Genomic DNA, 21,051 nt, shown 5'->3' on the forward strand with positions numbered 1-21,051 from the left:
TACACCCCAAAAAACCGAAACCCATTTCAAAACAAAAAAACCGAACCCACCTCCACCATCCTCCACCCACCTCCACCATCCTCCACCTCCAGCACCACCACCTCCAAACCCTTCGAAAATCCCCTCCATCTCCATCCTCACCTCCCTCCAAACCCAAAACCGAAATCCCCTTCCTCTACACCCCAAAAAAACCGAAACCCATTTCAAATAAAAAAACCCAAAAAGCCACCACCGGACCATTACCCTCTTCAAACCCAACACCGCCGCCCATCCACCCACCTTCTTCCACCTCCTCTGCCACCCAAACCACCCACCTCCACCATCCTCCACCCTCAGCCACCACCGAATCACCACCCTCTTCAAACCCCACCACCGTCCAGCCTCTTCCTCCACCCAATTTCATCAAAAACCCTCTATTTGCCCTTCTCCACTATCAACTTAACCAACCAACATATTCACCCAAATTCAACCACCCTCTCTCTCATCTTTTTACCACCATCATCGCCATCTTTGTCCTCTGCAACTACCTTCCCATTTTTATTTTATTTTATTTTTAAAAAAAAGAAAAGAGGGGCTTTATCAGTAAAGGGAAATAGGAAAAGAAAGGGGAGGTGAGGGAGGTCGCCAATCAACCGAAGCTCACTGGAGGGAGTATTTGGTGTTTGGACTCCATCTTGGCAACTCTCCTTCTCTCTCAATTGCAAGACCCAGGTCCGGATCTGGGCCTCGGATTTCCGAGGTCTTGCTGCGTGCTTACCATTTGCAGAACAGCAAGGGGATTTTCGTTAGCTCAGGGAAGAAGGCGACAAAATTCCTCGACAGAAGGTAACACATTCATTACCCATGGCGTGATTTCAAGCTTTGTTTGGTTTCCTTCCAAAAAAAAAAAATCTTAATTAATTGCATGGTTGCTGGTCTAGGACTCAGATTATGTCCTGATAAGTAGCCTTCTTTAAATAGTAATGGTGGTATTCCTTTCTAATTGCATGTCTGCTATTCAAGATCTCTGATCATGTCTCTGAAATCTCAATCCTATTGGTATGGGGGGCTGATCTACTCAGGTCATGTATTTTCCCTGTTGAAAAATCCGAAATGGCTACCTGTCTCTCTTGAACAAGTGGTTATGTGTTGATGAGCTTTCCAAATTGTCACTTTCTTATAAAACCTTATTTCCGCAAGAGGCAGGCGCCATTCCATTGCAGTGGAGTAGGTAAATTCGGGAAAAGGATTCTATCTTAATGTCTGTCAGGTTTTACGAACTATGCGAAGCTCAATGTTTAAATTTATTGGATTCTGGATATTTTCGTACAGTACCCTTGGGGCCCATCTCATTCCATCATATACTCATTTTCAGATGTGTTGAACCTGGTGACCATTTATTCTACATCTTTCGTACAGTACCCTAAGCACCTGTGTTATCATGATTCATTGGCTATGAATCCACCTTGATTATCTATCAGTTTGGATATATTAAGCGGCAATGTCCATTGATTGCCTCTTTATTCCTCCCTAGGAGCTTAGTTGCTCATCCGTTCAAGGTTTACACATTACTCTTGCTAGCATTTTCTCTATCCTACCTCTGTGTCTAAGAGACTTACCCAATCTCATTCTCTTGCTAAACTTCCTTTTTGTGCATCGTTTGGTTTTGGGAGAACACCCTACTCGGCTTGATAGCATACCCCTGCCCTTATGGGTATTGGGTTGCACATTTGTTGCACCCTAGGGCTAGGTAGCTGTCCGGCCCGGCTGGGTGTTTTACCTTTGCCAAATATGCACAGAGTCTTTCTTTTCCTTAGTACTTTTGAGCTTCATCTTGATTTGATAGTCCACTAGCATAGGAATCCATCCTTAGTCTAGAGAGTCAGTCTTCTTGTTCAGGAATCAAATTCTATCATCATAGGGGTTAGGATTCCATCCAACCTTTCATCAGATCATGTTCTTCTATCCGCTCTTGCAAGGTATAGGATGCTGTCCAACCCTTGCAGAGTCGTGTTTCTGTCTTTTTCCCCCGCAAAGCATAGGATGCTGTCCGACCTTTGCGGGATTCCAGAAGTCTACCCTACCTTTATGATGATAGGATTCTATTCTCTGGTGTCAAAAACAACAAAAACATTTCAAAAATACTTAAAAATTCAAAAACATCTAAAAATCAAAAAAAATCTCAAAAAACTCGAGTCATTAGGAGTAGTCAAGTCCGAACTACGGATGGCTTGATCCCTAGCTGAGGGGTACGTAGGCAGCTCAGGCGTGCTGCTGGCATCCTGAGTGCAGTCACCATTATTTTTTCCACTCTTTTTACACCATCTTTGTAAATATTTCTCACAACTTTCACAATTTCCACAACTTCAAAACCTTCCAAAACTACAAAATTTCTTCAAAATGACCTTGCAAATCGGCTTCAAAAGATCTTCCCATAGAGTTAGGAGTCAGTCCTAGACTTTTGGGGTGTCTTAGAGTTAGGAGTCTGTCCTGATTTGTTGCTTTGTCATGTCCGGTCGTGTGAGTGTCCCTAGAGTTAGGAGGCCTCAGGTCGTGGTCGGTTAGACACTTAGTCGAGCCGATGGCTAGACTAGAACGCGCTTAGATAGCCCACGGTTTTCCTTAGGACACACAGCCTAGTCACACCTAGGGTGTAGGGTTCACTGGCATTAGTTAGGGCATACAGGGAGTCCTAAAAATCACCATTCACTTGAACTTAAGTAATGTCGCAAGAAGCTTTAAAAACTAGTCGGGTCTAGTTAATCGAGTCTAGGATAGCGGTTCTAGAGGGTTAGGCATTGTAGTTTAGCATAGGTCGCCGAACTACGTTGGCTCTGATTCTTCCCGAGGCCGGGATACGTAGTGCAGCTAAGATGGATGGCCATCTTGGTCCGAGTCAATTATCACCTTAGAGTTTAGGGTGTGTCGTGTCGAGTCATTGGTTGTGCTGTATGTTTTGCTGTATTTTCTTACTTTCATGTACAGATCCTATACCTTTAGATGTAGCATGCGTGTGTGTGCCCACCAGAACTTAGACACCAATTAGGCATGGCACTCATAATCTAGCTATTCTTAGGTGACATCTTTCATTTCTTTTTTGTGCTTCTTATTCATCTCCGAGACATGCATGATTAGATAGACGTTATCTCGGAGATCTTCGTTCCCATTTCGCGTGATTTTCGCCCAAAATTCTTCAAAATTAATAATAAATGGCATAAGAGACCAGGTGCTCGCACTTGGGCGAATTGGGGGCGCCTAACCCCTTCCCCATTCGTCATCAGGCACGGACCTTTTATATATCTCTGGTTATCTGTTGCGACAGAGCACAGCATGGGATCCAGGGCCTACTTCCTTGGATGGCGACTCTTTCTTCGTTTAAGGTGCGTCTCGAATCCGGGCTAGTCCCCGAATCGAGAGGTATCTCACTTCACATCGCCGCTCATGCTGTGAGGGGCACTCTTTCGAGAGTTCCTTGGCGGAGCTCTCCTTCACGTGGATGATCCTGAGACTCGCGTGGGGGCACGTCCCCCCGCCCCGTCTCGGATCGGGGTCCACAAATACATGGGTGACATCATCCCACAAGTGAAGACCTCAAAGAATGGAAGATATCAAGCAAAGAGCTTGAATTGAAGATCCCACAAGCAAGCCTTTCACTCAAAAGAAGATCAAATGAAGGCAAGTAAAGAGGCATTCAAGAGAATGAACAAAATGGTAGAATGTATTCCTCTCTTTATTGGATTTATTCTTGATCAAAGTACACTAAATAATATCCCAAAATGTTTTCAAAAGTGACCCAAAACCAAGTGACCACAAACCCAAGTGCTAAGTTAAGTTATAAAATGGAAAGACATGAAATTAGCACTTGAAAAGTGGATCCAAGACATGAATACTATCATAAATGATTCAAAATATTTTCAAATATTTTTGAAATATTTTTAATAGAAAGATCTCATCGTTTTCGTGAAGTGCACTAGAACTTGAAAAATATAGACGTTGGAGTTCTAAAAGTTGTACAGAATTATCGTTTTGCGCCTGTAATGGCTAGTTTTGATTTTTTGCTATATGTGGGTTTAAACTTGCATTTTAACTCAAGAAAAGTTGAGGGGGGAGGGGATTGTGATATCCCACAACAGTAAAGGAGGGGAGATTGTTGGACTATAATGTGGTCATCTCCCTTAACAGTTCAGATGTGTTTTCAGCATCTCGAAGGGAGATTCCTGGGGGATGGGTCGGGCACGGTAGTGCTACTGGAGAACAAAACCGGAGCGGGTAGGAAGCCATGGACCGGACAATATTTACACAGTGGGGTCGGAGAGTGACACAAAGTTTAGTATTTTTTTAAAAAAAGAAGTTTTGCACAGTTTACATCATAGGATGATCCAAACCGTCCATTTGATGAGCCACAACGCAAATACAATTTTGTCCCAAAAATCATTTCCATAAGATGTTCACAACCCTCCGATCTGTAGAGGTTTCAACATTATGCAGTTCCTCTGTGGATTGTAGGGCTAGAGTCATCCTATAGAAATGATATTTTACGCACAGCCTATCAAATGGATGGTTTGGATCATCCTATGGGGTAAGACGTACAATACTTTTTGAAAAAATACTGGAAAAAAGAAATTAGCCTTACAGAAAAAGGAAGAAAATAAAATGGCAGGGAGGTTTGAACCAACTAGGTTGAAAATTCGAAAGGAAATTAAGGTCATTGTCTGCTTAATCGAAGAGGGCGAGCTTTGGTGCAACGGTAAGGTTGCTCCAATATGACCTGGTGGTCAGGGGTTCGAGTCATGAAAACAGACTCTCTGCAAAGCAGGGTTACTGCGTACATCTAGCCCTTCCCAGACCCCGCCATTGGGCCGCCCTTTTTTTTGTCTGCTTTATCGAAACCCGAGATACAATCCAGACAAAATTAAAATGTAATGGAAAGGGGTTTTACACTGTGTTTATCTTCTGTCAATAGAGTTTATTAAAGTACGGACATCACAACCGGGTAAACTGAAAATGAAAAGGTAGAATTTCCTTGTTCTTTCCATAAGGAAAAGCCTAAAATGCTCAAATCAAGGTTGAGCATAAACCATGAAAGGTAAATCCTCCAGCAAAATTTTGATTTGTTCCATACTAAGCCCTGAAAAATAGCATTATCAGTCTTTCTAAGTTTTCATTTTTCAAGCTCTTGTCAATACCATGATAAGATGCAACCTTCACCTTCTCACATGTCCCGGCAATAGTCCCAGTGTTAGAAGTCATGACTCCCTTGTTGCAAGTGGCTTGAATGAACAACTCCTGATCAAGGAGCAGTTGCCCCTAGAAGTCTAGAACCCCTTATATTGTAACTCCTTTCCAAACCACATCCCCACTTAAACCTTAGAACCCCCATTTTCCTCAGCTCTAGAAAAAAATATCCTTCGAGGAAATATTAACACCTTCAGAAAGCTCAACCTCTGTGGGCATAGATTTATCATCATTGAGGCAGCCTGAGCGCAGAGTAGTTAGATATGGATTAAAAGCTGACCACCAAGCTTCAACCATCGCCAAACCATCATCCATCTTCAAGAAACTTCACTACCTCGAACATTCTCGGACGGTCCATTGGGGAGGACTGAGAGCAGAGCAGTGCGATCTGGATCAGCTGCTCCACCTCAGCTTTTATTTCCAAATAGTTGCGCTGCAGGTCAGGATCAACCAACATGTGCAGCTTCCTCAGTTTACAAAGTCCTTTCACCTGCCATCGGAACCAAGTTCAATGAATTTATCTAGAACCAAGATCACCCACCGAATAATACAATTTCAAATCAAATGAAATGGCATAAGTGCTAGGCAGCGGCACTGTCGTATAGTGATGTAGAAAGGGGTAGCTGAGATTAGAAACTTTGATTATCATGGGTAGCGAGAACTTAAAAAAAATTAGCTAACATGGTGTTCAACAAAAGTGTCTTCCAAAGCCTCCCTATGTTACAACATATTGTAGTGTGTGTCCAATGGATATTTTGTTATCTGAACACATTGCTTGCAGATTTTCACCTAGTCTTCACAAACATAGTAAGGTAATGGTCGTGAAAGTCATGAAAAGGTTGTTTTAGACCATTCAAAAACTAAGATGGTATTCGTATTCATCCTTTTTTTTTAATGAAATAATAGAGGAATTCTTTTTGCAGCATTGTTTTCTGAATAACATTCTCTCGGAACTGGACATTTTGAGGTTTAGTCAAATAAGAACATTTGTGAAAAAAGGTAATCATAAAAATGTTCTTAAAGGAATCATCCAAACGTACTCATATAATAAACTAAAAAAGGGGAGATATCTGGTCTACCAACAAGGAAACAACTTGATGCTTATCAGAGTTTACAAGAAGTAAGTTTCCATTCTTTTTCTTCAAAAAGATCAATAAGGGCCCGTTTGGATGCCGAGAATATTTTGATTTGGATTTCTCACATTTGCGGCCCTTTTTGCATTGTAATTTGGATCGGATCAAATTCTTGGATTTATAATTACGCAGCTGACCGTGAAAAAAATCAGATTTCTAAATATGCTGTGGAAATAAGAAATTAGAAATCCACAGATCTGACAGTTTCCTTCACCCTCTTTGCTCCTCAACCTCTCCCCTCCACTAGGAAGTACCCCCTTCACTCTCTGTCTCCCTCTACATGAGCTGCCGGATCTATTCAATTTGTATTCAAAACTCAATTCCAAATCCAAATACAAAATGGGAGGTATCCAAATGGGCCCTAATGGCCAAAGTTAGGGTTGTTTTCATCCTCCAAAATGCCCCTAATATTTCACTAATGAAAGTGTGGGGCGCTATCACAAGATCCATAAAATAAACATGGAAGAGTGCATGGAAGTCCAATTCAAATTATGACCACGAATTTGAACCTTAAACTTTTCACCTAAAAATCCATGGATTATTTACCACTTCTAAGGAAACACAAATAATCCATATCTAGGAGACCAAAACCTGGTAAAACCAATCTTTTTTCTTGAAGTTCAAACCTCGAATCACCATATATTTGTATCCAATAACCACTTCATTTTTTGTTTTTGGGCCGGGTCTGCCGCCAATGCTTATTCAAAACCTAGAAGTGAGACCTAGACCATATTACTAGACTACACTCCCCGACTCTTCCATCAACCTTAACCTTCAAGTCTCTCCTTAATTCTGATGTTAAAGCTGAAAAGGAAACAGACAAGAGCATATGCCCTGAACCTAAAATACCCGAAGTTAAACCTAGAACTGGTGCATGTGTGCATGTAACAACGGCTTTCTCATGTTTCGTGAATAGCCAGGGATATTGAGGAATTTCCATAACGGCAATATGGGAATCACTCTGATTCTACCTCCGTTTGTTCGTTTCAAGAAATGGAGGATCCCAAAGTCATATTTCTTTTAGTTGCCGAAGCCAAAGTCATATTCTTAAATCATGTCTATCAAACCCGCAAAAAATGAGAAAGAATACAAAAATAGCTCAAGTATAGGTATATCAGCCTAAATGGCAGCATTGAAAGGAAATCATGTGTAAGCTATTATATGAAAATAAGGTAGAGAGAATAATGACTCAGTGCATACCCAGTCCAGCAACATGATTTCAACATCGTTTGCAAACTGAGCAAGATCAAAAGCACTTTGTCCAGTGATTAGTTCAAGAAGAAAGATCCCATAACCAAAAACATCAGTCTTCTCTGAACACTTTGCGGTGGAGAGGTACTCTGGTGCTATATGCCCAATTGTGCCACATACAGCAGTGGCCACCTCAGTATCTCCATAGTCAATAAGTTTAGCCATGCCAAAGTCACCAACAAATGGCTCAAATTGCTCATCCAATAAAATATTTGCAGCTTTCACGTCACGGTGAATAATCTTTGGATCACAATGATCATGCAAGTAAGAAAGCCCCCTTGCGGATCCAAGTGCGATCTTCCTCCGTGTTGTCCAATCAAGTGGTGGTTCTGATGGTGGGCGCTCTACAAAAAACAACCAAAATAAACATCCATTTAGAGTATTTTGCAGATAGGAGCAAAATAGACAGTTCTGGCATAAGTTCTTATTCAATTTTCACCAGAACTATTTGAATTTCGAGCAAGGATAGACAATGCCAAACCCAAATATAGGAGAATATGCAAAAAGCAAGTGGAAAAGAATGCAATGTGGAAGAGGTGAAAAGTACCTCTCAAACATGACGCAACACTTCCATTAACCATATAGGGATAAACAAGCATTCGCTCAGTGGGTGTCGTGCAGAAACCTAGCAGCCGGAGGAGGTTTTGATGCACACCGATCCTGACCATTTCTAGCTCTGATTGAAATTGATGCCGTCCTCCTGGTGTACGCTCTTCTTTAAGTCTCTTTACTGCCACGAATGAACCATCTGCTAAGCGTCCCTTGTACACCTTCCCAAACCCACCTCGACCAAGAATATTCTCTCTGCTAAATTTATCAGTTGCAACTTTCAGTTCTCGCAGAGAAAATCGTTTGAGATGGCCCCGATGAACTTCTGCATCCACATCAGCTGTAGAGAGAAAATTTGAACAAGTATGAACACATGCATGAGTATAGAATCCTTCACACACAGGAAGACACTTCATGGGTGGCCCTACTGTGGAATGAACACATGAAGGATGCTAGCATTTTCCAAGATCCCTAGATATCCAATATATTCATTTTACAACTACTTACCAGGTACATCAAATAAATGTCCTTGTGGCTTATCAAATAAATGTCCTTGTGGCTTACGACGACGCCACCACACAAACCTAGTTCCACCTGAAATCACTTTACCAGCAATCGCTCCATTATTCTTTGCACTATTTCCTCCTGAAATAACACCTCAGAGACACTGGATGAGATACAATTATAGTTTTTTTTTATGCAATCATGTAGCAATAAAACATAACAAGCACCAACAAACAGACAATTGCAACAGGAAACCGCCTTGTCAGATGTTGACCATGTCAAACATGATGAATCAAGAGGCTCTCCGACCAGTAAGCATCTAGGAGAAGCACATCATTTACCACCCCTCGAATTTGGTATTGGATGATTCAATCTGTTTCCATTATGATAACTATATAAATGTACATGCATGTGTACAAGAGTGGAAGCAAATAAAAGCTCAATGTTTGCATCTCATCAAAGGTAAATTAAATGCAATTGCAATGGTTTTATTGGAGAAAAGAAATAAATGTAAAAGCCCCAATATTATGTCGGATAGAGTAAAAATCCACATAGAGCCCATTTTTCGTCAATGTCCAAAAAAAATGATGGCTGTGAAGGATCTCCTCAGAGGGCAAGAACCAAGTGACTCTGAAAAAAATAAAAACAAATGACTAAATCTGATACTGGAATCAGATAAGCCAAATCTCACCAATCTAAGCAGCACCAAGCCAAAAGACGAGCAATTGCAAGACTTCCATAATAAACTTCAATCAAGAGAGATTACTAAAAGAATATGGCACCTCGAGAAGATATATTTGGTGGTGGAGCAGATGGAGGATGTGGAGATCCTGGGCAAGCTTGTGTTCTAACGGGACGGCAGAGTCCATTGTTATTAGAAGTACTGTAGAATGAAAAAAACCAGTCAGCAGCAATAATGCACAAACATGAGTTAAACATAGTCCCTACAGTTCATAGAGCTATTCAACAAGTGTTATTATCAAGAGTTGCTAATAAGAAAAAGAAAATTATGTAGACATTCTTATTAGGATAAACTCTTGATTTAGCTTCTCTTCATCAATTTTTCACATACCATTTAGATAATTTTCAGTTCATGGTTTTTTCTATATAGATAGAATTCTTTTCTTTTCATACTTTTTTTATTAAATTGAAAGAATGAGAATTAGAAATAAATTCTAGCTCAAGGAGAATAGTTGTGACTAAGCAAAATCATTTGACTCGCCTTTACAAAGATCAAAAGGAGAAAACTTAGTGAAATCTGTATTGCACTGTGTTGAACGAAATTTTAGACTCAAGGGAAATAGTTGTGACTAAGCAAAATCATCGGACTCACCTTTATAAAGACCAAAAGGAGAAAATTTAGTGAAATTTGTATTGGTGTGTAATGAACTGAAAGTTTTGCCAAAAGAAAGAAAAGGTAAATATTATATTTAAGGAGTATTTGTGAACTCAAATTGTCTTCTAAATGCAAGGATGTCAACTCCCAAAATAGTCTTGAATAAAATCTTCATGGGACAAGTCACAACAGTTTCAGTTTTGATATCGTTTTGATCGGGATGGAAATGGAAACATTTCGGTCATTTCGTGTCAGTTTCGGTGGAAATTTAAAAGGTCATGGTTAACGGATACCCTCGCGGGTTATTTAAATCATCTCGTAGTTTTTGCCTGTGAGATCTATTGCCCCCTTTCCTTTTTACGATTATGGTGGTGTCTCTGAGCAAAATGATGGACAAAGCTAAGTTGGGTGGACTGATTGAAAGATCTAGGCTAGGATTCTTAGGGTGGAGATAACTCATTTGCAGTATGCTGACAACTATTAGGTATTTAGTATAGCAGAAGATGAAAAAAATCAAGAATCCGAAGCTTATGCTTTGTTGTTATGAGACGGTTTCGGGTCAGAGACCTAATTTCTTTAAGTCTAAGATGATGAGCATTCACTGGGCGAGGAGAAAAGGTCTTGTTTTTCCTAGAATGCTATGATATAGGGAGAGTTTGATTCAAAATACGTGGGTCTTCCATTGTGGTGGGCAGCCAACAAGAAGCTTTGGGATCCTCTGATAGAATTCGAAAAGAAATCCTCTTTCCCTTGGAGAAAGGATTACTCTTGTTAAGTCTGTGCTCACCAACTTACCTCTATATTAAAGGTCTACTTCGAGCTGCTTGGTCGCCGAGCTTGCCCTTTGCTCTTTAATAAATCCATTGCCATTCAGAAAAATAAAGAAAAATAAAAGTTACATATATGTAATACAAAATTGCTTAATTATTCTAACTTTGTAACCCAATGAACATGAGCCAAACTCTTTAACTATGTTCAACTGAGCAACAAAAGGGGATAGCTTTGGTTCTACTACAATAAGTATTTTAAGATTTTAAGATTTTGTTCTATACCTTCTAGAGGGGTCATAACGTTTTGCAATAATGCTCCAAAATTTCAAATAATAAGGGTAATTTTGACACATACCTACTATGAGAATTTTTCTTTCCTAGGGTCTTTCTAACCCTCTCATCGTCTGGCATTGTTTGAAGAAATGTTTCATTCAATATTAATAAGCTGGTAACAGTCCCACCAAACACACTCTCACCTAGCAAAAAGAAAAAACAATAAGAAGAGGAACATAGATGAGCATTCTATCCTGCTCTCAGTTGCTTCCTTACCCTCGTTCTTTCTTGATTTGATTGCCTCAGCTTTTGCTATACTCTTGCTTACTGCTTCTACAATAGTCACTCGTTTCAATGGTAGTTGAGAGGAAGTTGACGTTATAGGCTGGTTATTTGCATCTTTATTTTCAATTGCAGGACAGGTTTGATCTGGTTTTTCTGGACTACCTTCACTACCTTTTACCCCGACAGAATTTCGGGAAAAATCCTTGGATATCCTAGAATGCTCTTGAGAATGCTCATCTTTTTTAGTACCGTGATTTGAATTGCTAGGACGAGAGTTCGCTGTATTCTTTTGGGAATCGCTTGTTACAACGTTAATTGTATTGAACTTGCATATTCTTGTTGAATGTCCTTGGTGGCGGCAGTTTGAACAATAAGAAGGTAGCTTCCTATAGCGTATATCTTGCCAAAAACCTCCCTTTCCAACCCCAATCCATACTCGACGAGGAAGCTTCATTAGAAGATTGACTTCTACACAAATTCTTGCAACATTTGTTCGAGTCAGATTTCTCGTAGGATCATCAATTGAAAGTGCTCTTCCGACCAAAGACGCTATAGCAAATAGGAGATCTTCTTGGAAAAAAACAATTGGGAGAGAAGGGAGTGAAATCCAAACAGCGGCAGAAGACGGTTCTGCCTCCGTTGGCTGGAACTTGGAAGTCCATTTAAAGACATTCATCAGATGCCCATCAATCCACCATCTACTTCTGACCCATATTCGGATCATGTCCGAGATGTTATCTAACCTAATGAAAACGTGATGAGCATCTAGAAAAGTAACAGCCCAATCACCTCTGAGTTTCCATACCCGACGGGCCCAATCTCTGATGCGGGCCAAGCTCGGGCATGAGCGGGGGAACTTCCCCACAAGGCAATATTTTAATCTCTCGGCACTCGCATTGATAGTAGATTCCTCAAAGTAAATTACAGGCTCACCTCTGTGAAGAGAACCCTTGGAAGAAGCATTGGATGTGTTGCTTTGATCCTCCACAGTCATCCTGCCTTGATTTTTCTTGAGGGTTTCTGCATAGGATAGAATGGGTCGCTTAGCTGAAGAAGAACCATCTTTAGGAATATGGGGCTCACCATTCTTCTGATTCTCCTTCTCTGGGGCTTTGAGAATTGCGCGATTAGGATTGAGGGTGCTTGTAATTTGAAGATAAGAAGCAGAGGACGCCTTTCCGTTCTCCGCGTTGGGTCTCCATTGCAACTTATTCTGATTCTGCCTTGTTGTCTGGTGTCTATTACTTGGATTTCTGAACTGGGTTTTGAGAATTGGAGTATCAGATGAAGTCTTTGTAGAATCTTTAGGAGTAGGCTCGAGGGTGCTTGTGATTTGAGGATGAAAAGCAGTTTCATTGTTGGAATAGAAAGTACTAATGACCCAATCCTTGGTGTACTGCTTTGGGTGATCTAAGATGGGTCTCCACTGCAACTTCTTATTCTCCACTGGTGTTCTTTTTGGCCCATCACAAACGTGGTCTTCCATAGTGTGAAACTCTGACCACCACCACCACCATAGTCTTTGAAGAAGCAGAGCTGAGGATGGGGTTCTTTAAAGAAGTAGAGCTGACGTTGGGGTTTGGAAAGTAGGATAGAAGAAGAAGCGTGGAAGTTGCTGGGAAGATGGGAGTGGCCTCCTATTTCATTTCATATTTGAGAGATTTATGTCGAAGTCATAGGCCAATCTTTCCATGGCGTTAATCCTCCAAGAAAATTTTGAATGAGTTCACACTGGTGTTCTATAGCGTGAAACTCTGACCACCACCATAGTCTTTGAAGAAGCAGAGCTGAGGATGGGGGAGGTTCTTTAAAGAAGTAGAGCTGACGTTGGGGTATGGAAAGTAGGCTAGAAGAAGAGGCGTGGAAGTTGCTGGGAAGATGGGTCCATCGCTTTAATACCAGACACCGAGTTCTTTGACATTCCCACTCCCTCTTCTTGTCTTTTGTAACTTTAAATATCACATGAATGCGCGTCCAATTTTCCTTCCCTCCCGGAATCCACGTTAAAAAAAATCATGGTAGCGAAACTACCCTAAATGTCCTCATGATATGTGTTGTATTTTTTTTTTGAAATAGATATGTGTTGTATTTTGAAGAAGGCCAAGGACAAATTTGGAAATACGTTCGAAAAAAAAGAAAGAAGTGGGGATTCAATTCCATGCGCTGAGATTGCTTGTGAATTCGAGGTTAATATGGAGTACTTTTGCTTGTGTTCTTGATTTGATCCCTCTGGTGTCAAAATCTTTCCTAACATGCTGACATTGTGACTAAACTAGCAGAATGGGCAAATTTTATCCTATTTTGTTGTAAATAATGGGGATTTGGTGTATCAATTGCCTGTAATTCTAGTTGATCCTGGATCGTTCTTTGGTGCGTGATTAAGGTGGCAGATGATTGAATCAGATTCACTGCTTGACTTGAAATTTCAGAAGAATCAGAGCCATCATTGATTAGATTTTGATCAAAGGCTGATGTCAACTTTAGGCAATCAGAGTCATCAATATGTTGTCCTCCAGAACTAAAGGCCATTGGATGATCCTAAATCCTTCAATTTGAGAAGTCTTCATTCCAGTCACGTTCATATGATCATCCAACCGCCCTCAGTTTTGGGCACAGCCTACATTCAATGGGGCCCTAAAAATGAAAGGTTAAGATCATTCATTCACGTGGGCCCTAGCAAGAGCAAGCTCCCTATCACGCCCTTATTAGTATGTCGCCCCTCTGTCCGCACTCCGCACCCCGTGCAGCATATAAGATATTACTTTAATAATGACACTCCCTTTCAAACGTAATAAATTGACTAATAGATATGATTATCACACATACTAAACTGATTCTAACACAACTTAAAATAATTCATCTCATAATTATATATCTACAAAGGAATCATTACACAACTTAAACATAAATAAAATGATTTTTGCTGCTCCAACCAAACCATGTTTTGATTCCAAGGCTCCTTCCAAACCTCCTCTCTTTTCTCTAATGGTGAGGAGGTGTGGGTTAGTATCAAACTAGTGAAATTGTCATTGCAACCCTTGTGTCAAAATTGCTGCAGCATGAGGCTGGATGCCATTCAAACCCATGCTTAAAAACAAGAAAAGAAGAACCCAAAAAAAAAAAAAAAAAAAATCTTAGTCCTGTATTCAAAGAGGTCGCCCCATCGGTATCTCTCTCAATTCATGGGTCCTGTAATCTCCTGCAGAAGCGGATTTGAAAATTTCCCTGGCCTCAATGAATATTTTGTCTCAACAGAAAACAAAGATATCCTTCTTGGAAGACAACATTCTTTTCACAGCGGATGTTCCAACAATTCGCTCAAGCTGAAATATTACATGGTTTTCAGTTCAGAATCTTCAGATTACATAACCATCAATGAATTTCAGAAATTGATAGAAATGCCCGTTTGAATGGAAATTTTCCCTCTAAATAAAAATATTAGCCTATTTTAACATGAAAAGAGATGTCATTTTGCTCAGGAACTCCATAAAGAAAAAGGAAAGAAGATCATATATTCACTGATGCAAAGAGAAAGTATCTTATACCCGGAAATTATCAAAGCGTGAAAAAAGAACAGTGCAGTTCATGTTTTCGGAGCCTTCAAGCATGTTTGCAATCTGGAAGAAGGAAACAAGAGATGAATGAGGATACTGCCAAAAGTCATGTAAGCTTATTCCCAGCTAAATGTAGTAATCCTCTTGAAAAAGGTAGCAAACCATTCAAAAAACAATAAAAATCCAAAATGCAGGGATTGAGACCAGGTAAGAGGTAAGAGGTGAACCTCAGGGTAGAATTCCTTTCTCTCTGGAAGAGAATATATTATTATATTCTGTATACCGCGAATCTGCATGCCAGGAGAAGAAGAAATAAGGCCAATAATCAGATAATCTTACATAGAGATATCTGATAAAGGAAAAACATTTCAAACCAAGTAAATTGATTAAATGATTGATATTGGGAGAGCAGATCGGGATGGCCTGATTCTGCAGCACAACATCAGTGGCAGTAACAACACTCTACCAAAAGATATTACTTTTCTCGTAAAGAGTTTTCCAGAGTTGAAAATTTTCCTAGTTCTGCTTCCAGGAAAATTTTGACTCTGCTTGATCCAAGAAGTATTCTTTCCAGACACGGTCAAAGACACCCACTCGCCGTTGTATAAACATCCTTTCTTCGAACTAATTTTAAACGAAGAAAGGGCTGCGATGAGGTAGAACTGGGCAGCTAACAAGGTGGTAGGCATCCGGCTGGTGGAAGAAAGAATTGCTAGCAGAAAAATCCTGGATTCTTGGATCAGGTTCCAGAAGATCTTCTCATTGATATGCCGGATTTCCAAATCCAGCACATCGAGTTGGAGAAGTGTTCGGCATAAGTGAGCCGCTTAAAGGTGAGTTGCTGCTGGAATTTTCTGAAAGGAGGGTGGTTCCCATAGCGTTCGGGACATTGTTAGAATTTTAGGTCTTTTTGGTGACATAAGTGTAATTGCGGAGGTTTAGCGGCAGTTTTTGGGTGGTTAAGATCATAGCATAGGGTTTCTTTTTGGAGGCTGTTTGAGGAAGATGATGGATGAGGTTGGAATGACCTTAGTGCAGGGCAGTTGGCTGGGCACGGTTGGGGAGGCTTCTTTTTGGATTGATTGTAGTGTAAGAGCCGCCCGTGGTGCAAGAAGAAAGGCCCCAGATTTTTTGTTTTTGTTCAGTCTTTCTGGCTCAAGGTATGCCCTGGCGAGCTTTATTTGACACTGTAATGCCAGGTGGGACTCCAGGTCCCCAATGTAATTTTCATAGTATCAATGAAAATATGTCAACTTTAAAATAAATAAAAAAGAAGTATTCTTTCCAGGTAAAAAAAACATTTTCCAAAGCTACCATTTTTTTCAGATTTCATAAATAAAAAGTAGTCGCAGGCACCTTGTATCTATGATAGAAATGAGCTCTCTCTGTGTAAACCATGGTCTTCCGCTTTCCTTCAAAAAACCAAATTCTTGCACGAGATATATCCGTTTGCTTTGTGTACCTACAATGAGAATAGAATAAGAAATATGACTACTGCACGGACTTTTTATCTTCTGCACCAAGTTGTGATATGAAAATTAATTACACATAAGTTTTCTAAGTCGGAAGTTAATGTTTGAGACCAAATTACAGATTAAACATGCAAAGTCGAGCTTCTTACTCGCCAAGCAAACAGAAAGAAGCATTTTGAGCCTTCAGGAAATTTCGTATCCGAACAAATTCAAAGTAGGAACTGACAAATAACATGGTTCCTCCCTGCATGATTTATGTAGACATTTGATTGTCATCAGATATAAACAAACCAAGATATGAAGCGCAAACGAGCTACTAAACTTTCAACAACTAAGTACAAATTAAGAAATATCATTTCAAATTGCAAAAATGTGCAAAGCTGCAAGAAAATGGCAACAAGTTGGGAAAAATTCTCAAAAGTTGAGACTAGATGGCACCAACATTGGATGCATGCTTGGAAACCAAAAGAAAAACCAAGAAAATGGCAATAAGTCCTTTTCCAACGTCGTATGGGAAAAAATTGTCAAAAGTTTAAGCCTAGATGACATCAACATTGGATGCATGGTTGGGACAAAAGAAATACCTGAATAGAATCCTTTATCTTAGGAAATACCTGTAACAAAAAAAACCAGCTCTATCATATTTTAATCTCTTAGGGAAGCAAGACAAATGTCTAAGCCAGTGAATATTAAACAATTTAAGGGAACACAGATCACCTAAAAGGAACAAAATACACGAGAACAGCACTGGCAAATAAAAATAAACTTGTTCTAAGGTAGATGAGCCCAATCTTCTCAAAAAGACAAAATCCAGGCCGAAGAAAAATATTACATGATGTTATTTCCTGCTCATAACTCCGCCTGTGTATTCCACAGCCTGTTTCAAGCCAGGATAAAGGATGAGGGTTGGCGTCAGGTTGGCAGCCGGCCGTAAACTCTGCCACTTTTCTATGAAATGAATCCTATAGAAAACTTCAAGTAAATTTTCTAAAGGACTCATTAGCCGACCCCAACTAGTTTGGGACAAAGGCTTAGTTGAGTTGAGTTGAGTTATTTCCTGGCCGTGCAAGTAGCCTCAAACCTGGAGAGGTTAATGGATGGATAGATCACATGTTTCCAGGATCTGTCACCAAATTTGTTCATCAAGTCTTTACTCTATAAGTAAGCTTCACTCTGCACCATTAGGCTTTTATGTGGCACACTAAGGGGCCATTTGGATACCTGGATTTTAGAATCCAGGTTTTAGTTTGAAAACCATGGCAGTCCTCTGCACTCTTGGTTTCGTTTTTCTTTAGAATCCTGGATTTTAAGTAAGAAATCCAAGTTTTAGAAATCCCCTCCCCCCACGCCCCATCTTGAGATTTCTAAAACCTGGAAACACGAAGATCTCCTACTCTCTTGCTCGACGGAAAGAAGGACGAGAAATCAGAAAACGACGGACGGTCTCCTCTCGTCTCTCATCCAAGATTTTGAGGAAATCCAAGATTCTAAAATCCAATCCACATATCCACACAGCCCCCGAGGCTACACAAAACACGGAAGAAGTTGAGTCTGTAGCAGAAGTGTTGTGTTTCAAGCATTCATGGGTGTATGTTGTTATGAAGGATCTTAAGGAATTGATCTGGTGGATCAAATTGATGGGGGGCTTTGTGAAGCAATTTCAAGGTCAAGTGTTTGATCCCAACTTACATATGAGACAAAAATGAAAGGAAGAATGAATTAAAAAACACGCGAAAGAAAGATGAGTATAAGAAAAACAAGAAAGCAACAGTTACCAACACCTACTTTTTTTTTACTAAAATACAATTGAAATATTACTTATCATTAAAAAAACAATTGAAATATTACTTGATGTTATAAAAAGGGAAATGATGTCACCACAACCATGTTTTAATAATTGCACAAACCTAGCTTGTTCTTTCTTTTGTAATTGACTTGTGAAAGCTTTTGGGAACTATAATGACCATTGACAGCTCTTTAAATAATAAAAGACAAGATTGTTTAGTGCAGATATCAAAACATGCCAGTGCTGGTATCATTTTCCTATAGAAATTGAAGGATATTTTCATAAAATAATATAATAAAATCAGATTTTGGACTGTCCTACTCTTAGGGATTTCAAGTTGTAGGAATTAGGGCTTTCGGTTTTGAGAAGTAGGAATTAGGGTTTCGGGCTTCTAAATAATGAGAAATCGAGTTTAGGTTTTTTATTGATGGGAATTAGGGTTTGGATTTTTTTATAAAAAGTAGGTTTTTGAGTTTGCAAGTGATGGAATCAGATTTTTGGGGTTTCAAGTTGTAGGAATTAGAGTTTTGGTATTAGGAATAGAGGAAATTGGATTTAGAGTTTTCGAATTAGGGGAGTAGGATTTTTGGTTTATGAGAAGTGGGAATTAGGGTTTTGGGTTTTCAAATAGACGAGTGGAAAGACATGAATTAAAAAAGTAGATTAGGGTTTAAAATGGTTCAGAAGGCAGGGTTTAAGGTTTTGAATGGTGGAATTTAGGTTTTTGGTATGAATAAGTCTCAAAGACTCTAACAACGGAGAAGCTAAGATCCTTTAATATCTATAATGACTCAACAATTCTAATTGAAGAGAATGTAAGATCCTCGGTGCGCAACTCTGATAGCAGGGAGTGCAAGATAAAAGAAGGAAGATAGGGTTATTGCAAAATTTAAAATTAATCTCTTTCTTGAATCTTTGATTGCCTTGCTCTGATATTATGTAAAAGATCTTGCAAGTTTATGTGAAGAAGAGAATGGTTTTCCTGGAGAAAAATGGAGAGAACCCTTGGGGCATATATTGCATTGTTTTTTTTTTTTTTTTTGAATGGTTGCATATATTGCATTGTATTTCTCATTTAATGTACATCCCTAATCACAAGCTTATATAAAGATTTAAGTTACATAATTATAAGACTGCCATTAATGAGGAGCCATCATAACAAAACGTGTATACTCCATACTAAAAAGAAATGATAATTGTTATTTCTAACAGCTATAACCCCGAGTATCAAGGAAAATCTAGACCTTCTTAGCAAAGTAATCAAATCGTGCATCATCGGCATCAGTGATTGAAGTGGCATTAAAACGCTCATAAACCTGCAATCATTGAAAGACAAGCTATATGTTTTAAAAGAAGGCCATATGCTTACCAAACAAAATGAGCCTCCCAGATACATGCATAAGAAGAAAGAAAAATGCATCAACATGGAGCATAATTCTGAAGCTACTAAATACTGGAAGCATAAGAAATTGGAAAAGAGGGCGTGTTCCAAAGTAGTTCCGATTCCCAACGATGATATAATTTGTATCCTTCCATCTAAGGTTTATTTCAAATTCAACTCCAGATTGAAGTTTTTATGAAAAAAAGCAGATGCACCACAACAAAACCAGCCTAAATATAGAAAATTCGATAATGAATGGAAGGGACTATGGCATTCATCAATTAAAAATTATGCTTTCAATGTCGTTTCATGATACCATATGCAAGAAAAAAGGAAAGCTTCAACACCAATATATCAAGCAAGAATGGAATTATTAGAACAAAAAGTAACAAATACATAGCTATGAATTAATATTCTAAATAAAATCATACAATCTTTTGAGACCACCCACCAACATCCAATATGTAAAACCTTGGATCCAAGTGCTCAAAAGATACACTTGGTTTACATTTTCTTCGGACAGGCGTGCTAAAGATAAAGCTACCAAATGGGAAAAAGTACAAGCACGCATGGGGCATTATGACCTTCAAAGGCATTGCACCTAAAATGGAAAGTCGTAAGGCTCTTAGGGAAAAAAACCTAACTATAATGTATGGGATCAAAAAATTCCTATGATCTTGTATGATCAATATGTAATATAATATCGATTATAACTCAAACGTATGGGATAAACAAATTCCTATGATCTTGTATGATCGATTTGTAATATAATATCGTGTTTCACACTTCATGAAACAAATAGCTCGACAGGGTGAGGATGAACAGTGGAAGAGCTTCTCACAGAATGTTTGTGTGCTTATTTGTGTGATGTTCCTGCTTACAAGTTACAAGTTCCAGGTTTTACATAAATTAAATAACAAATATATCTCAAAATGGAATGCACAATACATAACAATGACCATTTTAACAACATTAGTTTCAATACCGGGGTAAAATGCATTTGGGATGAAACAAAAATGCAAGAAAGCAGTGAGGGGACGTGAGAAACTACGAAGATGAACAGTGGAAGAGCTTTTCACAGAATGTTTGTGTCCTTATTTGTGTGATGTTCCTGCTAACAAGTTCCAGGTTTTACATAAATTAAATAACAAATATATCTCAAAATGGAATGCACAATACATAACAATGACCATTTTAACAACATTAGTTCCAATACCAGGGTAAAATGAATTTGGGATGAAACAGAAATGCAAGAAAGCAGTGAGGGGACGTGAGAAACAAAGAGGCAAGGGATTGCTTAATAAATCCACTGAAAATGTTTTCAAAGTATTGAGAAAGCAACAAAGGACACATGGGGAACATGTGGAATGCGTCTACACTATACAGCCAAACATGATAAAAATAAATCTACATTTTAAGACCAGAGTTGATGGCATCTATGTTAGGAAATGCAAATATATTCCATGATGCTTCAAAAATGTTTCATAAGTGTTTCAACACTTACATTTTCAAACATTGCACAGGCATTTACTACACTGAAATA

The 21,051-nt window shown here is 39.2% G+C and overlaps 2 protein-coding genes across 2 annotated transcripts in view; both read right to left on the bottom strand.

Moving 5' to 3' along the window:
- Positions 1 to 4,875: 4,875 nt before the first annotated feature.
- On the bottom strand, positions 4,876 to 13,186 carry LOC143885157 (uncharacterized). The gene is made up of 7 exons (XM_077389183.1): positions 11,307 to 13,186; positions 11,113 to 11,233; positions 9,434 to 9,534; positions 8,655 to 8,792; positions 8,146 to 8,487; positions 7,548 to 7,942; positions 4,876 to 5,704 (listed from the first exon to the last, which is right to left on the bottom strand). The coding sequence occupies exons 1-7, from the start codon at positions 12,799 to 12,801 to the stop codon at positions 5,522 to 5,524; spliced, it is 2,775 nt and encodes a 924-aa protein (XP_077245298.1). The 5' UTR covers positions 12,802 to 13,186; the 3' UTR covers positions 4,876 to 5,521.
- Positions 13,187 to 14,091: 905 nt separating this feature from the next.
- NOF1 (U3 small nucleolar RNA-associated protein) overlaps positions 14,092 to 21,051 on the bottom strand; it is a 48,992-nt gene continuing 42,032 nt past the window's right edge. The window contains exons 18-24 of the mRNA XM_077389184.1: positions 19,372 to 19,443; positions 16,926 to 16,955; positions 16,491 to 16,585; positions 16,226 to 16,331; positions 15,097 to 15,159; positions 14,861 to 14,932; positions 14,092 to 14,638 (exon numbers count right to left, since the gene is read on the bottom strand). Of these exons, the coding sequence (XP_077245299.1) occupies positions 14,564 to 14,638; positions 14,861 to 14,932; positions 15,097 to 15,159; positions 16,226 to 16,331; positions 16,491 to 16,585; positions 16,926 to 16,955; positions 19,372 to 19,443 (513 nt within the window). The 3' untranslated portion in view covers positions 14,092 to 14,563. The remainder of the gene's footprint in view (positions 14,639 to 14,860; positions 14,933 to 15,096; positions 15,160 to 16,225; positions 16,332 to 16,490; positions 16,586 to 16,925; positions 16,956 to 19,371; positions 19,444 to 21,051) is intronic.

Source organism: Tasmannia lanceolata, unplaced genomic scaffold, assembly GCF_043159265.1.
Source record: "Tasmannia lanceolata isolate RefF3 unplaced genomic scaffold, GAP_Taslan_0.1 ptg000008l, whole genome shotgun sequence".
Lineage (NCBI taxonomy): Eukaryota > Viridiplantae > Streptophyta > Magnoliopsida > Canellales > Winteraceae > Tasmannia > Tasmannia lanceolata.